Source organism: Cricetulus griseus, chromosome 3 (assembly GCF_003668045.3).
Source record: "Cricetulus griseus strain 17A/GY chromosome 3, alternate assembly CriGri-PICRH-1.0, whole genome shotgun sequence".
Classification (NCBI taxonomy): domain Eukaryota; kingdom Metazoa; phylum Chordata; class Mammalia; order Rodentia; family Cricetidae; genus Cricetulus; species Cricetulus griseus.
In genome coordinates, this window is record NC_048596.1 from 145,835,982 (window position 1) to 145,859,947 (window position 23,966).

The following is a 23,966-nucleotide window of genomic DNA, read 5'->3' on the forward strand; positions in this document are numbered from 1 at the left end:
ATATTTCAAGTGTGCATCAGTCAAGGGAATTAATATGATAATAAACATCTCCTCAATGGCTTTAAATATCCTCAGCACTGGTGTCTAAACACAGCATAAGGCTCATTTCTTATGTCACCATCTAGCTGTCAGCAGGTGTCCTTCCACTCAGAGACTCACCATTACTGAATGTTTCCAGGACTAATGCACTTTCTTTTTTATTAGTTCAAATTAGGAACAAGCTTGCTTAACATGTCAATCCTTCCTCTCTCTCTCCGTCCCCTCCCCCCAATCCTCCTACCTGCCTCCCACTCCACCCTCCCTCAGCCCCCCAGGCAGAGTAGGGCCCTCCATGGGGGCTCTCCAAAGCCCACCACATCGTCCTGGGCCAGGCCTAGGCCCTCCCCTATGTGTCCAGGCCAAGAGAGCATCCCTTCACGTGGGATGGGCTCTCAAAGTCCCTTCTTACACCAGGGAAAAATACTGATCCACTACCAGGGGCCCCATAGAGTGCGGAGGACTCCTCATTGACATCTATGTTCAGGGGTCTGGATCAGTCCTGTACTGGCCTCCCAGACAGCAGTCTGGGCTCCATGTGCTCCCCCTTGTTCAGGCCAGCTGTTTCTGTGGGTTTCACCAGCCTGGTACCGACCCCTTTGATCTTCATTCCTCCCTCTCTGCAACTGGGTTCCAGAGTTCAGTTCAGTGTTTAGTTGTGGGTGTCTGCCTCTGCTTCCATCAGCCACTGGATGAGGGCTCTAGGGTGGCATATAAAGTAGTCATCAGTCTCCTTATAGGGGAAGGGCATTTAGGGTATCCTCTCCACCATTGCCTGGATTGTCAGTTCGTGTCATCCTTGTAGATCTCTGGAAATCTTCCCTAGTGCCAGATCTCTCCTTGGACCTATAATGGCTCCCTCTGTTATAATATCTCTCATCCTGCTCTCTTCTATTCTTCCCCCAATTCAACATTTCTGCTCCTCTGTTTCCTCTTCTTCCCTCCTCTTCTCCTCTCATTCTGCCAGCTCCCTCTCCCCTACCTTCATGCTCCCAATTAGCTCAGGACATCCGGCCCTTCCCATTCTCCGGGGTCCATGCATTTTTCTCTTAGAGTCCTTCTTGTTTCCTAGTTTCTTTGGTGAAGAGGATTGTATGCTAGTAATCCTTTGCTCTATGTCTAAAATTCATATATGAGTGAGTACATACCATGTGTCTTTTTGTGACTGGGTTACCTCACTCACGATGGTTTCTTCTAGTTCCATTTGCCTGTGAATTTCAAGATTCCATTGCTTTTTTCTGCTGAGTAGTACTCCATTGTATAAATGTATCACATTTCTCTATCCATTCTTCAGTTGAGGGGTATATAGGTTGCTTCCAGGTTCTGGCTATTACAAACAATGCTGATATGAACATGGTTGAACATATGCCCTTGTTGTATGGACATGCATTATTTGGGTATACACTCAAGAGAAGAATTGCTGGATCTTGAGGTAGACTGATTCCCAGTTTTCTGAGCCACTGCCATACTGATTTCCAAAGTGGTCTTACAAGTTTGCACTCCTATCAGCAATGGTGGAGTGTTCCTTTTTCTCCACATCCTCTCCAGCCTAGATTATCATTGGTATTTTTGATTTTAGCCATTCTGGCCAGTATAAGATGGTATCTCAGAATTGTTTTGAGTTGCATTTCTCTGATGGCCAAGGATTTTGAGCACTTTCTTAAGTGTCTTTCAGCCATTTCAGATTCCTCTGTTGAGAATTCTCTATTTAGTTCTGCACCAGATTTTTTTATTTCATTGTTTGGTGTTTTGGCGACTAGCTTCTTGAGTTCATTGTATATTTTGGAAATCAGCCCTCTGTCAGATGTGGGGTTGGTGAAGATCTTTTCCCATTCTGTGGGCTGTCGTTTTGTCTTACTGACTGTCTTAGTGACTTTTGCCTTACAGAAGCTTCTCAGTTTCAGGAGGTCCCATTTATTAATTGTTGATCTCAATGTCTGTGCTACTGGTGTAATGTTCAGGAAGTGGTCTCCTGTACCAATTTGTTCAAGGTTATCTCCCACTTTCTCTACTAGAAGACTAAGTGTAGCTGGATTTATGTTGAGATCTTTGATCCATTTGGACTTAAGTTTTGTGCATGGTGACAGATATGGATCTTCTGCAATCATCTGCATGTCCGAATCCAGTACCAGCACCATTTGTTGAAGATGTTTTCTTTTTTCCACTTATAGATTTAGCTGCTTTGTCAAAAATCAGGTGTTCATACATGTGTGGGTTAATATCAGGGTTTTCAATTCAATTCCATTGGTCTATCTGTCTATTTTTGTGCCAATACCAAGCTGTTTTCACGACTATAGCTCTGTAATAGAGCTTGAAGTCAGGGATGGTGATGCCTCTGGAAGTTTCTTTCTTGTATAGAGTTGTTTTGGCTATCCTGGGCTTTTTGTTTTTCCATATAAAGTTGAGTATTGTTCTTTCAAGGTCTGTGAAGAACTGTGTTGGGATTTTGATGGGGATTGCATTGACTCTGTAGATTACTTTTGGCAAGGTTGCCATTTTTACTATGTTGATTCTACCTATCCAAGAGCATGGGAGATCTTTCCATTTTCTGGTATCTTCTTTAATTTCTTTCTTTAAGACTCAAATTTCTTACTGTACAGCTCTTTCACTTTTTTGGTTAGTGTTACCCCAAGATATTTTATGTTGCTTATGGATATTGTGAAGGGTGACGTTTCTCTGATTTCTTTCTCATTGCATTTATCATCTGTATATAGTAGGGCTATTGATTTTTTTGAGTTGATTTTGTAACCTGCTACTTTGCTGAAGGGGTGAATGGGATGTTGGGTAGGAGTAGGGCAGGAGCAGAGGGTACACTCACCTTGGTAGGGGTCGTGCCGCCCCTAATGCACTTTCTATATCTAGTGGTGGGGAGAGAGCACGAAGACTCTTCCAAGAAACTTTGGCAGACAGGGCTCCATTGGCCGAATCCCATCATCTGTCCCAGACAGTAACAAAAGAGTCTAGGAAATGAAGTGGATTCGCGTGCCCAAGAAGCAGAGAACTCCAGTGTCCAACATGAGATTCTTCGATTTTCTTTCTAAGTTTCTTCACTGCATGTCTTCAATTCTAGCACATCCTGTGTTGTGCCTGGTTTCTGTTCTCTTCCACTGCATTCAACAAATATTTATGAAGTGCCTTTGATTTGTTGAATGTTACAAATGAAAGAGTATCACATTCTAATAAGGATGCAAGGAAATTCAAAATTCAGTGCAAGGAGATTGCACCCCGGTCATGGGAGTGCAAAGGTGGGTTAATCTGCCCAGGTACTTCAAAAAGCAATTAACTTGGTTAAGGAATAAAGATGGAGGGGATCTCCATTTTCTAGGAATTTAAAGCAGAAAGAAGAGCATCAGCAAAGACGTGGTAGGCATAGAGTACAGGGTATGTTAGGACAGATTTAAATCTGAGTGTAGCTTGGACTTTTGTGGAGGGTAAGTTGAAGGACCTAGGCTTTCACTGGGTGGAATAGCCTCCCCAGAATTCACATGTAGTCCCTCAGAATATGACTATATTTGGAGATAAAACCTTTAGAGAAATTAGGATTGGAGCAGGTCATATGGATAGGCCTTGATTGACAGCCAGCTTTTGGACATAGACACACTCAGTGGGAAGATCCTGTGAAGACAAGAGGTAGCCTGGATAAGCCAAGGAATGAGACTTAAAAGAAGCCAACCATGTTAACCCTTGATCATAGGCTTTCAGCATGGGAGGACTTTTCTATTTGTTGAGCTACCCCGTCTGTGGTACTTTATTACAGCAGCCCTAGTAAACTAATGCATACACCAAATGGGGATGGAGAGACGACTTCTAGAAGTACCCTCGAGTCAGAAACAAAGAGGCATAAGGAGTGGAGCAGGGGAGATGAGGGACAGGGCAAAGCTGATGGTGACAGTTTTGGCTTCTGTCTCCTGGGTGTTTACTTGGTGGGGCTGGTATCTGAAATGCAGCAGAGGAGGAGGAAGCTGCATTGTCCTGCAATTATGTCACACATGTGTCTTCGACTCCTGGGCAAGCCTGGAGTCTATTACAAGGCAAAATAGTGTGTTGTTCTTAAAATCCAAGTAGGACCTTGTCTAAGGCAGCACATGAGCAGTGCTAAGTGACTGCTTGTTTTAAAGACAGCCTTACTTGGGACTCAGAGAATAGAGAAACCAATCGTTTCGCCTAGTTTTCATAGCTTTGATCAAGTGATTTATATTTGTATTCCAAGTAATTAAGGAATTGGAGAGGTGGGAAAAAACAGTGTAGTTGCTTAAAGAAGATACACATATTCAAGCTACCGAGAGGCAGAGAAAAACATGTCTAATGGGCTGTGTTTCATTAGTGAGGCCAGCAATTTGATGTAAGAGGTTTTAAGAAAATTGCTAAACCCCCAAGGAATTGTAGAGTAAGAGAAAATGCTCCTGTAATTTGTAACACAGAACCATATGTCAAGCTTTGTTGTTATTTTCCAGTTTCCATAGTTTTGCAAAGCCCATGATGGGACAAAAGGATAAATCTTTCACTCATTTTATTAGTTTTGATTTTCCTCTTAGAATTTGCTTTGTGCTCTCGATTTCCTTGGACCTCCTGTTGTCTTCTGTAGTCTCAGTGATGAGGGAGACACTCCTGTCTGGGACACTGTCTTCCTTTACCTCTTTTTCCTGTCTCTTTTCATGGCTGATACAGACATTCATCCTCTGCAGCTAGTTTTTTAAAACCAGTTCTCTCCTCTTTAAAGCCTTACCCTGTCTGCAAAGAAGACAGACACAGTACCACTAAAACATTTATTCCCTCTCCCACACCAAGATCAGTAAATGATGAAGCATCTGCTGCAGCTTGCATTTCTGGTGTTTTCTTCCACAGGTCTCTTATTACTTGGGTGCAGCCTATGACTGCTCCTGAAGAGAAATGCTGTCCAGCTACAAAGGGGGCTGTTTGGGGCAAACTCTGCATCTGTGGGATTACTTGGCACTGTCGGTGGCTGGTAGGGTTGTGAGAATGCACACCATTTCACTCTTTCTTTTCCACTTGCTGTGTAAGGCCGCCAAACCCAATGCCTGTGGGGCCAAAATTTTTAGCATAGCAAACTGTGAACCAGAAGATGAGAGAGAGAATATATTGATTAGCATTGGTATTTTAGGTCCTGTCTAAACATCATCATTCTTACTTGCCAGTAGTAGCCTTTGATGAATTTAACTTTTAAAGAAACAAAACTGTGCTTAGATTTGCTAGTAATCTTTGTTTATACATCTTTGCATTTGATAGTGTTACTGACACTTTCTTATATGCTAGTCCACAAAAGCCAACTCGAATTGCCTGCCCACCCAGCCTTACACCCTGAGGTTGCCCAGGGCTCGCACTCTCTCTCTGCCTGCCCTGTCCACCAGGCATTCAGAAGTGCTTGCAGTTCCTGTATTGTGCTGTAATGTCTCCTGTTGCTGTTCCCTGTTCCTGGAATGCCCCTTCCCAAGCCCACATTGCCCTGCAAGCCAAGAGGACTGTCGTCAGCATCACCCCACTCCTCTGTGGAGAACGTTCTCCACTGTAGCTCCACTTTCATTCTTTATGGTTTTTCACTTGGAAACGCTTCTTTGCTTGCTGGGTTTTTTTATGGCTACAGCAAGATTTTAGGGTCTTGTGACCTATATCTCTTCTTCCTGTCAGACCAAGTGAATTCCCATCCTGTGTGGGGAAAGTTTTGGCAATCTATGGTCTTTGGCTCTGTTTGAGAAAGTCCTACAACTCATCCTGGCCTTGAATTTGCTGTTTACTTGCTTCTGCCTTCCAGGTGTAGGGATTTTTATTTTGTTTTGTTTTTTTGTTTGGTTTGTTGTTGTTTCGAGACTGGGCTTCTCTGTGTAGCCCTGGTTGTCCTGGAACTTGCTCTATAGATCAGGCTGGCCTGGAACTCAGAAATCTGCCTGCCTCTGCCTCCCGAGTGCTGGGAAAGTGTGCACCACTTTACCTGAAGGTGTGGGGATTATTACAGGTGTGTGCTGCCACACCTGGTACCTAGTTCAATTATCAATCTCTCTTTAAACCACCTCACTCTCTCTCTCTCTCTCTCTCTCTCTCTCTCTCTCTCTCTCTCTCTCTCTCTCTCTCTTTCTCTCCAACACACACATTTGAAGCTTCTTGAACACCTTCATTAGGTGTTCTGAACTCCAGAATATGCCTTAGAGATCCCATAGGGTTGAGGACATACTGTCTTTGCTCCCTGGTGTGTCCTCTTTTCTTGACATCAGGAAGGAGCTGGGCCTCACCATCTTTATACATGACCAAGGGATTATAAAAGCAGTTTAAGGGCAGAGCTGGATGGATCAGGACAAAAGACAGTTCTGTCCCTGTGGTTGCTAAGTGGCTTGCAACATCAGAAGCAAATGTCAGGAGAGTAGAAACATTATGGGAGATGGGGAGGCATACAGATGAAGCCAGGATGATCTTTCACTCAGCCAGACAACCCTATCTGCCTCCCACACAGAGAAAGATGCTTGAGTTTCACTCTTCTTCCTTATCACTCTTTCAGGCCCTAATGCCCTGAGACAGGGCCAATGGCTGCACCCTTTCCATTGGACAGTTCTGCTACCTTCCAAGAGCCCATACTGCCAAGCTGAGTAGCCTGACTCCTGGCAAATGTAGTTCCCATCATCTCAGGCCCTTGGAAAACCAAGTTTCAAGAAAGTCTGCAGCCACTTACCTTTGCAGTAAAGCTCCCCATCCTTGTCTGTGACATTTGTGGACTCCAGACTCTTCCCACAGATGGCACAACGGAAGCAGGTCTTGTGCCAAGGCTGGGAGTCAGGAGAGAGTTACTTATCAGGGAGGTAAGCATCACATTGTAGTTCCACTTCAAGGGCACTGACCAGCAGCACACAAAGTAGTGTGACTGCCATGGTCTTTCTGTTACAAAAGAGGGTCCTCAACTAATAATGCCAGGGGTTTCAAGAAAAAAAAAAGATGCAATGACTTTCTCCAGAAATTCTTGGAACCCTGCTAATGGATTTATAATGACAATTTGCATGTGTGTTTCTTCAGAATAAACTCAGCAGGAAAGGTCTTCCCCAGAGTGACAAGATCCCGGGGACAAACTGGTCAAGAAAGACTTGTCCATGAGACAATGGTAATGTTTATATTACATATGCAGTTCAAGGAAGTGAAGGGGAGGAACTAGGCAATTATCCAGGCAAGCCACTTGTTTTTGTTCTCTGTTACTATGATGGCAGAGAGATGTATGGCTTGGCTTCCAATAGGCCACCTCTCTCCTACACATCCCTGTCTGCCTGGGAGCTCTTCTATATCTACAAATGGGCAATCTTTGTATGGGGACACCCTAAGCTGCAAGCCCTTCATGTCTCCCTTTCTCCTTATATGGAATAAACACAGCTTTTCTTTCCCAGGGTCCAGTTCCTTTGGTGAACACCCTGGCGTTGGGCTTGAAACCAATACTCAGGGCAGTGCGTGTTTCTGTGTACACTTAACTTTTCCTGAGCCAGAATATGTACAAGTGTGTGATAGCAGAATCAGGCTGAGTTACACAGGGGTGATGGGTTTCCAGGGCTGAAACCTCTAGAGGGATGGGACACAGAAACATGGGAGAAGGAAGAGGGACTTGTGCACCTTTGTATCCATGACGCCTAACTGCATTTCTGCCCCCTCCCCCAGTACATTCTTATTGTGACAAACCCACTAGCTGTAGTTCTCAAAGGGCACAAAATGGGGGGAATGTGTGCCTTCTAAACAGGTTGTGGGAGCTAAGGAGAATGAAGGGTCTGGTCCCCACCCACAATCCCTATGGATTTAATTTCTCCCATAGATCCAGTGGAGATGAGAAACTGCCATTTGGCTCACCCAGACATCCTCACCTTACCACCTCCCATGACCTTCTCAGCAGCATACACTGACTTCCCGCATCGTGGACACTTCTCTGATTCTCCAAACTTTGCAGAGAACTTGGAAGGGTTGCTTGTGGTGGCTGCACGTGCCGGCTTTGGAGATCTGGTGGAAACATAAGTGGAATGAAGATTGCCCTTGGCACATAGTTTGAAAATTGTGTCTCTCATGAAGTACCTCACTCCGCTGTGCCTCTTTCTTTCATCTACAAATGGGTGTAATCATGGGACGGGTCTCAGTTGTTGAGAAGGTTAAATATGATTGTTGGGTTAAGGCTGTGACGACAGCACCTGTTGGTGTGGATGGGCTAGTGTGTGTTAGCACTGATGGCTTTATGTCTTCCCTTTCACACTTCAGTGAGTGTTCCTTGCATGACCATGTGTTATCATTGGTTTGCTTTTTCCTTTTGATTTTTTTATACTATCATGAAGCCAGCTGGTTATCTTGCACACTTTTCCCAAAGTCACCTGTCCTCTTGAGAGCAGTATCCAAAATAGAGGCAAAGACTCAGCTCCTTGCATTTTTAGTCTTTGAAGTTCCTTTATACGTGGTATCTCCTGACCCTACCACTGTTTGAAGTAGATATGGACAGTGAGAAGAGCGGAGGTCCAACAGGAATAAGACTAGGCATCTCCTGGCTGATGGAGCTAGGAAGACACCAAGGTCTCCAAAGGCTTTTCACTGTTTCCCAATGTCAGAAAGAAGGCTTTAGATAATGCAAGATTACATGCAGTTGTTATCACTTCTTTGTCTTTAACATTAGACCACTGACTGGGATGGAGAGTAATGAGAGAAAAATAATAGAGACAAACTCTGCTTAACATGCAAGCACAAGTCCCTCCAAGTTTCCAGGCTCTATTGTAGATGTACAGATTAAGATACATGGGACTAGGATAAATATAGATTAATTTTATTCGGGGAGAAGTCACTTACAAGAGAAACCTATGACCCACAAGTTCCAGCTCCAAGGATCCACATCCAGCTGCTCTCCTTGACCCAACCAGAACCCAGAGAGATCAAGTGTGTCCCGGACCCCAGACCAAATCCCACACACTCAAGTGTGCACCTGTGACCACACCCAAACGGGCATGGTCAGCACCACAGGTGACACTGGTTGGATCTCTCACTACATTCTATGGTGGATTACTCTCTTCTTAAAAGACCAAATGACAAACTGCTCTCCGAGGTACTTACTCAGTTCAGTTAGTTCTTTCTGGACAATCACGACAGGACTAAGCCCAGTCAGATACCAGTTGGCCAGACAGCAGCTGTGGACCAGCCACCATTAGACTATTTTTAAATCTGGCCAGTGGTCAGTGATGATCAACAGTGAAACCGGGGGGTGCAGATTGAGCTGGCAGTGGCCATTGTGATACCCCACACCCTTAGGATTGTGTTGGGGGACATTGGTACTGTATGGGTATGGCATCAGGAAGCCAAGGAAGCCCAAAACCATCAAGATTGCTGTTTCCTCCTGAGGGTCCGCTCCAGACCCTTCCTCTTGCATTGCAAACATTACTCATCTTACAATCTAAGAAAGAAATCTTTACTGACAAGCACACAGAGAGTGACCATGGCTTTCCTGCTGTATTAATGTGATTTACACAGAAGCTCTCAAAGGAGAAGAAAAGAGACTCCATGCAGTTTGCAAAGGTCAAATAATGGAACATCTGTACATTCTGGGTTTTCTCTTGAAATGCAAACTGAGAACCATCATGTAAAAGTAATTGCCCTTTAGAAAAGCAGATAATTTAAAGAGAGAGACAACACATTGTTAGGACTTGGTCAGAGTGAGTATTCCTATTGTTGGCAAGTCAACAATAGAGTCCATTCTCCCACTTCCAGAAAATGTTACTATGGGAACAGAATGAACTGTCTTGATAATTGGAGACTAGCAGAGAGGGAAGAAGCATGGCAGTCACTTACTGTTGGAACTGCAGGCCAAGGTGCTCGCCTGTGTCCGTGCTGAGGCAGCCAGCGCCTTGTCCAAACCCGATCCCCTTGGGGCCATACCTGCGCCCATAGCAGACCTTACAGTAGATCTCTGACTCATGAGCTGCCACTGTGGTGCTGTCCAGAGCCTTCCTGCAGGCCACTGCAGAGGAGAGGAAGAGTCAGGGAGTTAGGGTTGACCTCCCATCTCTCCTGCTCCCAATGCTGTCTATGTTCAGAGTCCCAGGCCAAGAACACATCTGTGTGATTCCTGGTACATCCAGAGCCTCTGTTCTGAGTCACTCCCAAGAGAGACCTGGCCTTGCAGATGAGGAAAGGGGCTCAGAGAAGAGGAGTGGTATGTTTTCTATACCCAACTGGAAAAGGGGTAGAAGCCAGCCCTGCCTCAAGTTGTCTTGGGCCTGCTAGCAACAGAGTTCCTAATCAACTAAGGAATCCTGCTGAATGGCATCAGGAAGTTGTAGGGTGGGAGCAGCTTACTTACACCTTAGTTTTATAGGAGCAATTTCTTACCCATCAAGGTTTTATTTATTTAATTTAATTTTTCCAGACAGGGGTTCTTCATGTAACCTTGGCTGTCCTAAAATTAGCTCTATAGACCTCACAGAGTGCTGGGTGGGATTAAAGGCATGAGCCACCACTGCTGACCTTCATTAAGATATTTTGGAGAGAACTGTGATATTGTGCCCAGTTCTGGCATCAAGGGTCGGGCAGAAGGGACACAAGTGACTTGCTGGCCCCCTTAGTCTCCCATTGGCTCAAGCTGCCTTGCCACTATATACTTACCTTATGTCATTCGTTCCCAAATGTAAAGTGACTAAATCCAGAAGACAAAGATTACAGAAAGAGCAGAAAGAGTTGTTTTTTAAATTCAAAAAGGCTGTGTGTCTGTGTCTGTGTGTGTTGTTAGGAATTTAACCCAGGGCCCCAGGCATTCTGACAAAGCTCTCTACTACTGAGTTATACAGGCAATCCTGAGGGTGGAACTTTTAAAGATATAAATGAAAATGTCAAATCATCTTATAATATTTAATAACACACATGAAGAATTTATTGGAAATGCTATTTTCCCTAATCTCACACAAACTCAGGGATCCCATTCTTTCTTGGCATCCTCATCCCCGCCACTCACTTTTGGGACAGCTGATTGTAGATAGCTGCCCTGAACAGCTCACATTCACTGAGCCCTGGACAGGCAGCCCTTGTTTGGCCCCTGACCAGGAGGCTGTAGCATAAAAAAAACGATCTTAACACACAGAGCTTATTACCTACCACAGCATTAAGACAGTTGTAAGGTATAAAGAATTTCCACAACCTAACAAAACACTGTAGTGCTTTACAATAATGATTGCTAAGTGTTTATAGTAATAATCGTTAAGTGAGATCATAACCTCAGAAATAATAAAACATGTACATTCAAGTTATTTTTTTCTTTAAAAAGCAAAACAAAACAGTTCCACCAAGTGATCTTTATAAGCAACCTGGCATGGATGAGATCATTGCAGATTAATATGCCTTTCTGAAATGGCATTTTGTTGCTAAAAATAGAGTAATTAAAACAAGCATAAATGAAGAAGATTATGAATGAAGTAGGAGGGGCCAGAGGCAAATGGTTGTGTAGCTTGGAAGACAGATGTATGGAAGAGAATTTATTTACGTGTCTATAGGTTAAAAAGTCTTTGCTCAAAAAAAAAATGAAAAAAAATACAAAACAAAACAAAAAGTCTTAAGTCATTGAGAGAATGTCCAATAGCATGAGAGACTTTAAAAGGCTTTAGGGAAAATGGAATGCCTTACACTGGGGCATGAAAGGCAGTACCAGGTCTGCCCTGTTGCCATTAATTACCACTCTCCACAGCAGCTCACAGAAGACAGGGGCTATTCTACCTTCATATCCCAGATCATGACAGAGGGCCTGGGTCTGCAAATGTTGGATGAGTGACTAGTGAGTTTCCTTGCCATTAGAGATCAGTGACTTCCTGTCCTACAGCCATGAGTTACAGAACTGTCGCTGACCTCCATTCCTCTGAACTACCTAGTTTTCACTCTCAGTTCTCTATGACAGCTTTGTGAAGAGTGTCTCACAAGGCCTGGCCGAGTCCAGCCTTCAAAGGGCTTTTTAAAAAATATATTTTATTCAGTGTGTGTGTGTGTGTGTGTGTGTGTGTGTGTGTGTGTGTGTGTGTTCACGCATGTGCGTGTGCACAAGTATGAGTGATAGCATGTGAGTGGAAGGCAGAAGATAATTTGCAGGAATTGTTTCTCTCCCCCTATCATATGGGTCCCAGGGATTGAACTCAGGTCATCTTCACCCACTGAGCCATCCTGCTGGCCCCTGAAGAGCTTTTGTACACAGCAGTAGAGTGATGTGCTGTCCAGTCCCATGGCAACCATCCAGATGTGCTGTGCTGATAGGCTCACAAAATTGTCTTCAACTTCAAGCAGTGCAAATACACAAAGAACATAAAATATTTCATCAGTAACAAGATATATTTGACTTATATCTCATATATATATATGTATATATATATACATATACATATTGTGTTAAATGAGCTATTTCAAAATTGATTTTACCTAGTCTCATTGGTATAATTGTAAAATGATGACTACTGTGGAATGCTTAAATTTATGTATGTGGTTTACATGTATTTCTTCTGGGTGAACTGAAGTGGAAGATTCAGTCAGTCCTGGGGTTTATCTAGAATCTAAGACAACACTGGTAGGATAAAGTGAGGTAGAGCTGCCTCTCTGAACCTGTTTCCTGTCAGCAGAGATTTGGCAGGAGTCTGGTAAGTCTCTTAGAGATAATATGGAAAAGGGTGCCCTCCCCAGAGGCCTCTGCCCACACAACTGAAGCCCACACTATTAAGCTCTCATCCCACCCATGGGCTGGGTCAAATGGGACCCTTCTCTCATGGTTCCACTGAGCCAGCCAGCACCATCCACTGGGAAGTCAAGACAACCCCCAGTGGGAAGCTTCCATCCACTCTACCTCCTACATAGCATCAAAGTCAATAAAAGCAGGACAAAGCCTGGAAGGCTGGATTTTCAGGTGTACGACCTCAGTTTTCTCCCATAACAAATGATCTTTATCTTACAGAGAGAGAGATGAGGTCCACTATGGTAAAATAACTTCCCAAAGTTACATAGTTGGTGAATGGAAAAGCCTAGACTTGAAGCTTACTTCTTGTATAGTCCCAGTATTCTTTCCAATTCTGTTCACTTTAGAAAACACTGGCTATTTTTAGACATGCCGAAGGCTTGTGGAATGAATAATAAGTTCTAGATAGTTATAAGGGAACAATGATTGATATGAGGGGTACGTGAAATGACGTTTTGACAAATTGCCCATCATTACAATCCAAAGCATCAGTAAGTTTGTCAACCTAATCACCTAGAACAGTCCTCTTTTTCCTCTATAAATATGTTCATCAAGGAGAAAGGAGCATGGAACCGCAGTTGGGAACACAGCATGACTATTTCTGGCAGATACAGTTGGAGTATGTATCTCCCGGCCTGGACATTTAGACTTGGGTATTGAAGTTCACCTGGAGCTACACTGATAGATACCTTTCACCCACTAGAGTGGGGCAGAAGGGTGAGAACTGAGCCAGTTGACAAATCCTGACAGATACTGAACAAAGCTAACCTGTGAGCTGTTGCTTTGGCCTAGAAGCAGAGAAAGTGGTCAGCCATCTCAAAGCCAAGGTCCATTTCTCCCAGGAAAGGACTGGGATGTGATGTCAAGGAGCACCAGGGTAGGAGTCTGAAGGTTCAGGTTTAGCCCTCACTCTGCTACAGGTGCATGCCACCTGGGCCTAGAGATAAGAAATGACTGACCAAAGTGATAGACCCTCGGGTAGGTCACAGTAGCTCAGAGTTCCCTCAGTTTGGCATTTCTAAATCTGTCTGGCAGCTGATGCTAAAGTTCCTTCATGGAGTTCTGATGCCGAAGCCTGGCATGTGCTGCCCACTGCCTAACCCAAGTCCTTTCTTAGGGAAGACTAGTCACAGCTGGCTGCAGTGACAGCTGACCAGGGCCACACAAAAAGCCAAATCTAGTTTGGCTGCAGACAACTGCTAGTTTCCTTTCTCTGCCAAGTCATACTTCGTAAATGTCACAGAAAGCAGGGACAGGCCCACTTGTCCCAACTTTGAGCCTGGTGAAGCTGCCTCTGGGCTGGTGCATGGCTAGAGAAAGTGCTGGAGAGGAATCACTCTGCCTCCTAGAGTGGAGCCCATAGGTATTTCTCACAGCTCCTGGTCATGCTCCTGCATGCTACCCCACTGTGAGAGTCACAGATGGTATTGGGATTCATCGAGAACTCAGAAGCCCCCTAGGGGTCTTTCCAACTCACTGCAGTGGAAACAGGTCTTGTGGAAGCTCCTCCCATTGCACTGGATTTCTTCTGCGTGGTAAACCGTCTTTTCACAGGCTCCACATTTTGCACCTCCGCCCCAGTTTGGCATGGTGAAGACTCTGGCCAAGGTCAATCTAAGAGGGCATAAAACAAATACCCTAGGTTTAGATGGCATCGAGGGTAAACTGACCTAGAAATACATTGATCTGAGGACCAGGGAACAGCCTGATTCACTCACTCACTCACTCACTCACTCACTCACTCTCACTCACTCAGCAAATGGCTACCTTCTACAAGTAGCTCAGACCCTGGAGGCTTTGCGGCATCTGTTTATTGAATCAGCTCAGTTCCCTCTTCTGTTAAATTTCAGCAACACTGTCCCCATGTATCTCACAGGGTTCCTAGAAGGAATAGATGTCCCTATGTATCTATCTCACAGGGTTCCAGGAAGGAATAGATGTCTTTATGTATCTCACAGAGCTCCTGGAAGGAATAGAAGGCTAGTCTTATGTACATAAAATTGTTTTCTAATACTATTTTTTGTCATCTAAAGTTTGGAAGTTATCAGAAGTAGGATTGGCTTCTGAATGTGACATGTTCTGTCTGTCTACCTTAGATCTCAGTACAGTGAAGGTTCTGGTTTAGTGTACCTCAGAGCAGGCAGTATTGATGCTGCGAATAGTGGCTTACAGTCTTGGCCTGCAGATGGTAAAACATATAGAATATGTAAATTTTCTTGCCAAGCGTTGCTTCTAGCACTTGTTGTTGAAGAACACCACTGCCAGGCATATGGGTCAGCGCTATAGTAGCTCAGCAATCTAACAAGGTAGACCGAACACTTTTCTCTGGGGTGTCACAGTGTTGTTTAGGGGACCAGAAGACTCAGTGTGTGGGAAGGAACTTAAGAGCTCACAGGGCTCAGTGGGAGATGGTACAGACCTGTCCCTGCACCTTTGAAACACATTCTGCCTACAGCCAGACCTCCTGTCTCTCAGCTTTTCAAGGGAGAATGGTGTTTAAGAGATGTTCACAAAGGGAGTGGTGAGCCATAATTTTCATGGATCTGTAAGTGTGAACCCAAGTTTTTGGTCTCCTTGAAGTAAATCTGAATGAGCTGTTGATATCCAGTAGACTTCTGAAGCCCTGCCATGTTCCCAGGGCACTGGATTGCACCCAGGGAATCTTTGGCTTCATAGAAGGTTGGTGCATCATGATACCATGGACACTGAGCACCATCAGGCTACTCTAAGAGGCGGTTCTGGCCTTCCCTCTCATTTCTGGGAAGACAGTTCCTTCTCATAATAGTTGCGATTAGCACTAAGCCCTCTTGGGTTATCTCTCTGGGTTGAGTCTCAGTCTCACATCACTGACAGTTTTGCTAAGAAACAGAGAGTAAACAGAAAACAGACCACTGAACCTGACACTGGGCTGAAGGCAATGTCCCAATCTGAGTGTCTCTGAGATGCCTCTCCCTTTAGAAGTCATCTTAAACACCCCATGCTTCCTCCCTGTGTCTTTTCTGCCTATTTAGAAAAAATTTTGGAAACAACTTCAAAACAGGAAACCTCATAGAAGTTTCTATTCTGCCATTCAGTTTACTCAGGGGAGTGGAAAGAGAGAGATGAATGGCTGGAATTAAGTCTGCATTCATTCATTTACTCACTACATTCATTCACTCACTCACTGAGTGCTTGCTACCAGCCTGACTGGTATACTGTACCAAGTCCTAAGTGGTGGGTCAAGGAGGTAACATGGAAGAGTGAGTGGGTTGTGTCCCAGCATTGAGAAGCCCACACTGAGAAAAGAAACAGGAGCCAGAACACCATGGACCAGAATGCTGTGGTAACTCAGATGAGAAAACAGCTGTGATTGCATTGTGGGGCACAGAAGAGACCACATTCAGATGGGTTTTAAGAGTGACCAGGAGTCCAGCAGATACAGGAAAAAGGGAAGGGCATTTCAGGCAAACTTAGGGATTAGCAAAAAGCGATAGTAAGTTCTCTAAAAAGAGCCTAAGTAGTGCTGGTGGACTCCATTGAAACTGTAAACTCTTGAATTGGAATGAATTTTGAAAATTCTCTAACATACTCATTTCAGCCATGATGGCTACATAGAAAGCAAGCAACTAGGGTTATTGTTTAGCTAACTTTTTGTTGTTTTGTTTTGTTTTTTTGAGACAGGGTTTCTCTGTGTAGCTTTGGAGCCTATCCTGGCACTCGCTCTGGAGACCAGGCTGGCCTCGAACTCACAGAGATCCACCTGCCTCTACCTCCCCGAGTGCTGGGATTAAAGGCGTGTGCCACCAACGCCCAGCACTAACTTTTTTTTTCCTGGATCCATCCTTCACCTATGAAAGATAACACAATTTCTAGAAAAGAGCAGGATCACATAATTGTGTTCATGTTTATTTTGATCCCGGGTTTCAACATAATACAAACAAGGAAGTGTAATATGTTTCATCTGAGAACATGACAGTGACCCTTGTGGAATAAATGACATGGAAACTTCCAGTGGAAACAACATCAGGTCAGATTTCTCATTTCATCTTGTCAGTGATTTCATCGGCATGCCCCACAAGCTTAATTGGAGACTGATAAGTCACTTGGGCATATATATATATATATATATATATATATATATATATATATATATATATTATGCATTATCCTCGGCAAGCTTTTCAAAATGAGGGTAAAATTATATATAATACCTCCTCACCAGCTAATGCATCTCAACAACCTTGTTTGTAAGTGATCATAACTCTATGCCTTACATACATCAGGATTCAAAATAGAAACACACAAAGATTCACTTAACAGACACACATTCCATTCGCAAAGAAGGGAGCACAGCGATGGAAGCTACACAAAGAAAGTGTCTTTGGTTTCCTCTTCCAATGCTCACAAGCCAAAAGGTATAAAGGTATCACAACATGTCCTAGATCAGAAAATGTGGGCTCTGATTGTCATTTACCACTTGAACTTGGGGGAACTAAATGTTAGTGTCTTCTTGTACACAGGACCATTGTGAAGGTCATGAAGATGGGAGAGAATTTAAAGCAATACTGAGCTATTCCTAGACAAATGTGATGCTTTACTTTATTACAGGCTATTCAAACACCACCAATGTGCTAGTTAAGTCACTATGATTTGAAAGTACATTTAGGTCCTGGCTTACAGATGGCCTTTTTGGCTTCTGCATTGCTTTGGAATAGCTGTATTTCAACACCCAGAGCTGGGATCCAGATGAACATTTACCTTGGCACAGAGCCAAGAGATGGGCCATTTGTTTATCAGTGTTGCTTGGAACTGGCAAGGGTCATTGAAGGTAGGATACCAAATATAGGCTTCCCTGTCAGTCAGCACTGTTTATCACCTGGGTCACCATCACACCACCTGGCACTGCTCTCGGGAACTATTCTTGAGGTTGCTGTTGTCACAGACAAGTCATAGGTCATGGTCGAAAAGGGAGACAAGAAGTGATAGGGATGATGTAAAAAATGAGGCCTACTGTACCATCTGGGAACAGACTGGACAATCTTGGTTACCCTGATCCCAGTGAGAGAGGGCCTAGAGTGGGCTTCTTCAATAATGGTACTTTGAGAGAGAAATGGGAATTCTCTCTAGTGAGTCAGTGGTATCAGATCTGGCCTACAATCTAGTCCTTTCTAATCTCTTCAAAGCTGTGTGGTCCAGGAAGACCATTAACCTCTCTGACCTTTCGTGTCCTTTCTGAAGTGAGCACTCTTTTCGAACTGCTCAGAGAATTGCTTTGGTTCAGACACTGTCACATTCTGCAAACTGAATGGTAACTCAGTTATAAAACATAAGTTTTAACTGAGTCTTTCACTACTCTAAACTGTCATGTGCCATCTGAATTTTTAAAAATAAAGCCAAAGGGTTCATTGTCCAGTCTTCCAGGTTTCCTTCTTCACCCCTTTCTTCTTCCCTTCCTCCTTTCCCTTCCTCTTTCTTTTCTTTCCTGTAACTATAAGACTGAAAGATGATGTTTTAAGGCAAAGTGGAGTAAACAAAGACAGGCCACTTAGTGACTGTGTTACTTCTAAGAGACCCATTTAAAAACCTGGGACAAATGCTTAAGCCCAGACTTGGAGAGAGACCTCAGCAGGTATGTTCAGTTTACTGTTGGCTCACCTGCTACTCCTAAGAGAAGCCTCCACACTGTGAGATGAACTGTCTACACTGGCTGAAACAGAGTTCTACAGGAACACTGTCTGGACTCGGTGATGGTTAGAGTTAGGACTATCTCAGACATTGCCATGAAGTCAGAGGTTGTAGAGCATAGCCCTTGGACCAGGCACTGCAGTAGCTCATGACCAGTAACCCTTCCAGGTGAATTTTGTTGAAACCATGCCCTTAGAGAATTTATATCCCTGTCCTATATCGCATTGTTAGATTGGAGCTCCAATCTCTGACTCCAGAGCTGTGTTTGCATACTAATGTTGGCCACTGTTCATGTTTACATCAATACATTTCATATATTATCTTTGGTACTTATACTAGTTCAACACAGTAAATTGTGTTGTTTTCCATGTTAGGGACGTGAAAACTATACAGAGAGCTAGAGAGCTTGACCAAGATCACACAGCCAGGAAATGGTAGAGCTGCATCTCAAAGGCTAGTTAAATTGACCCATATGCAAGCTTCTGTGGCAATGTATCTTCCAGGACCAAGCATATAATCTGGTGGGAACTGAGACCTTACAGATTCATCACCTCTTCACAGGGCATAGGAAGTATCTCAAGAGGTGTCCTGGGGACTTCAACTTGGTAATATAAGGGACAAGCCAGGAACCTGTGGTGTTCAAACATGGAAAGGGCTCCCCTAGAGTTAGAGGTCTCTCTCACTGTTCTCCTGTGGGGATGGACATCTAAGTGGCTGCAATACACCTAAGCATCTTCTAGAATCCTTCAAGCCCTGAGACCAGTTTAAGGACCTGAACTGTGAGCGATTGAAATCTCTCTTTGCAGAAACACTGCTCAGCAGTGCCCCCTCTCAAGTGCCTCTCCTCTTCATAATTCAGCAAGGAAGACAGCTAAGTGTGAAATGGCACAAGCTTTGGAAAGAACCAATGCACATTCAGAATACTAACAGTCTAATCTGGGCACAAGGCTCAGATTCCTGAGCACAGCCCCTATGCGTGGCAAACGGAGCAGCTTTGTCCCAGAAGGCTAAAGGCAATAACAGTGCACTCCATGTTCATTCTTGGTGCACACAGAGATCCAATGGTTTTTGTTGCCCTTATATTATTATGATGGTTGATTGGTGTGATTTGCTCTATAGTTTTTAAATTGATTTTTGCTAAACAAACAAAGCTCTCAGTCTTTCCTCTCCATAGATCTTCATTTCAAACCACAAATCAACTGTGTTTCTCAGACTTCAGAATCTCAGAGTTTGCCACCCATATGTGGCCAGCACAGGGCCCTGTTTCCATCTCAGGCAGCCTGTACCATTGATCAAGGCCTCATGCCCATCCTGCCTCTCCGAAGTTCTCACTGAGCTTGCCTTGCCAATCACTGGGGCTTTGGATGGAAGCACGCCACAAGGTCCCTGTGGCTGAGGGGAGGTGGAGAGAAGCAGGCCCACACAGAGTCCTTGTGGCCGAAGGGAGGCACACCCTTTTCACTCCTAGAATAGGAGTCAAGGTCAGAGGATAGCTTCCTCAGGATGTTACAGACCAGGTGTATATATGAAGTCTCTCCACCACCACCTGTCACAAAACCTGGGAAGCTTAGAAATAACCAGAAACATTGGCTCTCAGGTATGGTGGACATGTGGTCAGACCAACTAACACACAATCACAGTGACCCTTCACTGAAATTATCTCTGTAGTGTGACTGACTTCTACTCTTGGAAGCCATTCTTGGTTCTGCTTTGACCTTTGTGCTTTAAAGGCCACATTGCACCCTGATCACATCCTGATTCCAATGCTCTCTGGCCATGTGACCCTGTGTGGCTGCTACAGTCCCTTGAACTTTAGTTTGTTCCCCTAAAGAATGACTTTTCCAGGACTTTCTGTGACTCTAAAGAAGCCCACACTTACTCTGAGATGGCAAGAAAACAGGTAAGCAGCATCAGATGCTGATCCCTGTACCCATACCTATACAGAGTGGAGCTCTGTATAGTCTCCTTACGTCACAGCCCCTGGATCCCTGCATCCCTCTCTGCCTCCCTCCCTGGGAGGGACACTCAGTTTTCACCTAGGCAGTGCCATGTTTCTCTTTGGCCATGACTCCTAGCCCTCTATACGGTAAGTGCTCCCAGACATCTGGGCAGCATGCTGGTGCTTGGAAGGCAGCCTGCCTGGAGTTGTATTTCCTAGGCTATATCCTTCCTCTTAACAAACACGTCAATCACCTTTCTGCTTCTGGCTAGCTTGTTAGCCACACTGACTGCTGGACCTTTGTCATCATCTTGTACTTCACAGGACATCTTTCCTATCCCTGAGAAGGCCCTGAACCCTTTCTGAAAGGCTTCATTTATTCATGCAGTCCTGTTAAGTTTGTGAAGTACTTCCCTGTATCTTATTCAGTCCACACACATCCCCTAGAGCTAGGTGGTACCCTTGCATTTTACTCTTCCCAAAGTGAAGACTGGGAAGCTAAGGGATACTCTGAGCTATAATTTGAACCTTTGACTCTGTTTTCTTGGCTTTGCTTCTCATTGTTCCCTTGAGTTAAGGATTTGCATCTACCATGGTTCTGTCTCCACTTTCTGGGTGAGGCTCTTGTGGTTCGCCTGTTGGGTGTTCCTGCTTGCTCCTCTTACCCTGTCCCCATGCTGCCTCTCACCCCATCCAGCCTCTGTCTCATATGTTCTCTTGCCCCTCACAGATATTTTGTATGTCCAAGCTACAGAGCACCTGTCAGCCCAGCCTGGGAGCAGACACCAAGCCCTGGCTTAGCTACAGCTCCTCCTAACAGTGGCTATGCTGACACTGAGCACAAATGAGAGGGTTGTTCAGAAATGAACCAAAGCCAAATCAGGAAAATCTCCATGTGTTCTGGGACATAAAACAGCTCCATACACATTGCAATGAACTGGCTGAATGATGAAGCATGTTATAGTTGAGAGAGGTGAGGTAATTGCATACAGATGGCCATAGCATTGGTTCACATGAGATATCCCTGATCTTTCTTTTTAGAAAACAGCATAGCATGTTCATCTTATATCGTTTCCCTTGACACCCAGTCCCCAAAGTAAACTGAGAACACAGACTGCCCACATTCCCCTACCCTTTTTCGTGGCTTGTGCCTTCATCTGCCCCAATCTGAGACAGGAGACAGTTTACACAAACTATTAACTGACATCACACCACACTACAGTTAAACAAGCCCCTCCAATGGCCACCTAGCTCCTCTATGGAGGGTTCACCACCCAGACTAAAGACCGGAACAGAAATTAGAAGTAGCAGCTTTGATCTGCACAGCGTTTCCACCCAGGCCATTGCTTAAAGCCTCTTCTCATTCACTGGATATTAAAGAAAAATCCTTGACTGAAACCTGTGGGAAACACTAGGTATCACGTTGCCACTTAATCACCCATTAAGTAAGAGCTTTTATTGACTTTCAGCATCACAGTGTCTTTCTTTTTTTAAGACAAATTTTGATTCATTTTAAATGGCCAAAAGCATGCCTGTCACTGAACATCTTTGGTGTGTATCTATTTGAAAGCAAGAATCCTGGAATCTCATTCATCCACCCACACCTTGTGAGTAACAAAGCTTCATGATTTGAGCTGGGAAGGGCTCTCTTCTGTGCTATTGGATCTATGGTAGCTGCTTTGTAATTGTGTAGTTCTTTAGAGTTTAGAAACAAGTCACTATATTTGTATCAAACCCTTGGATGATAAGAGACCAAGACCCTAAGGGAGGGACTTCCTTAGAGCCACCCAGCTGCTTCTTAATGGCAGTTCAGAGGCTGCCATGTAGGTCTGTTGAACCCCCTTTTCCTCTGCTTTCCTGCCATCTGACCCAAAGGACTGGGACACCCCTCTATGACAGTGGCTTTAGACCCAGAGTAATTCCATGCCCGCTGCTCTGTTTGAGAGGTTCCCTTGAATTCTTAACTTTTTTTGTTTTTAGGATACCAGGAAATCAAACCCAGACTTTCATACACACTCCCTAAACCCTCCGATATTAGTTATGCTTTTAGGGAATTTGAAATAACTGCTATGTCTACAAGTGGATCAAGTATATGGACCCTCCTCATATGTAGTCAGAGTAGGTGCTGGGATTTGGTTGTAAAATATACCTCCACTCTGTAGAACTCTATATAGTCCCATCGGCCACCCAGTCAGTCAGTCATCCTGGCCCAAATGCCTGTTTAATCCACTTACCTGCCTGTGTGGTCTCTGTCGGCTCAACTGAGTAAGGGGACTCTTGTCCTCTTTAAATATATTGAGGCTGTCACCAGCCTTGGCTTGCTGAGGGAAGGGCAGAGGGGAGGCTGAGGGGAGGGGGTGAATAAGACATGAGTAACACAACTGCCAAAAATAGCCCATGACCAAAGCCCTTAGTTGTGTTCCCCAGCCCCCCCACCCCACGGCAGCCGGGAGCCTCCTGGAGAACAATATTAGTTGGGTTCTATTTTAATTGCCATTTGCCTAAGGCAGCAAGGGATGCATTTGTGAAGTGTACAGTTTCTGACCAAAGACTTGGAAGAAGAGTAAAGGGTTTTATGTTTAAAATCATTTCTGCAGCCCCTCCCCCACACCCTGCCTGTTCTGCAAATCAGTGCAGGGTACCTGCAAATGAATCATGAGCCAGGCCTGGGAGCCCTCTGGAATTCCAAGACCCAGGTCACCGTACTTGTGAGGAGAACTCAGAGCTAAAAATAAGAGTGATGGGGGTCTGGCACACTCTTAGCTAATCTCCTCCAGGAGGCTTGCAGGGGAGGTGGGGTTGAGATCAGCTAATCATCAGAGGCCTGTTTATCCAAGGAAGAAAAGTTTTCTCAGAAGTTTTGAGTCTCAAGTCTTGATTAGTAAACTATTTCATGGTTTAGAATAGGGCTTGTTGTAATTTCACAAGGATGGGCATAGCATGGCTTTAAGTGAAATATGCTTGATCCGTGTTATCATGGAAAACAGCACAGCTTGTTTATCTGAGAAATAAGACAATGATGACTGCCCTATAAAGCAAAGGATCTTAAGGATTCTGGTAGGATAGCAGCTTTTAAAGCTGTGTGTGCGTGCGTTCGTGTGTGCGTGCGTGCGTGCGTGCGTGCGTGCGTGCGTGCGTGTGTGTGTGTGTGTGTGTGTGTGTGTGTGTGTGTATGTTCAGTCTTCAACTAATATAAATCAGCAGTATTGATGCATTCCTGTAATTTCAGCATCTGGGAGGTAGAAGCTAGAGCATTAGAAGTGATCATTCTCAGCCACATAAGAAGTTCAAAGCAAGCATGGACTGCATGAGACTCTGTCTCAAAAAACAAACAAAACAAAAAACAAAACAAGTATACCAATTTTTTGTGTGCTTTGACACCAATATTTAATGTAGTTAATGTTAAATGGGACATCAACACATAAAGTCAATAAAACTGGAGCTCCACACTGCTTCTTGTGTACTTTCTAAAGTTTCACTTTAAAGTCAGGCATGAGAATATAGTCGTGAGAGAGAGTCTGCAATGACTTAACTAAATTCTTACATAACTGAAAGGGTCTAAGCTGTGACAAAGTGTTGCACGTGATGATTCCACAGGACTGGTTTCTCTGAAGCCAC

At 44.3% G+C, this 23,966-nt stretch overlaps 1 protein-coding gene across 1 annotated transcript; it reads right to left on the reverse strand.

Moving 5' to 3' along the window:
* Window positions 1-4,796: 4,796 nt before the first annotated feature.
* Csrp3 (cysteine and glycine rich protein 3) lies at window positions 4,797-22,695 on the reverse strand. Its single transcript, XM_027410486.2, has 6 exons — window positions 22,583-22,695; window positions 14,223-14,359; window positions 9,835-10,003; window positions 7,881-8,013; window positions 6,716-6,809; window positions 4,797-5,105 (listed from the first exon to the last, which is right to left on the reverse strand). The coding sequence occupies exons 2-6, from the start codon at window positions 14,332-14,334 to the stop codon at window positions 5,029-5,031; spliced, it is 585 nt and encodes a 194-aa protein (XP_027266287.1). The 5' UTR covers window positions 14,335-14,359; window positions 22,583-22,695; the 3' UTR covers window positions 4,797-5,028.
* Window positions 22,696-23,966: the final 1,271 nt, after the last annotated feature.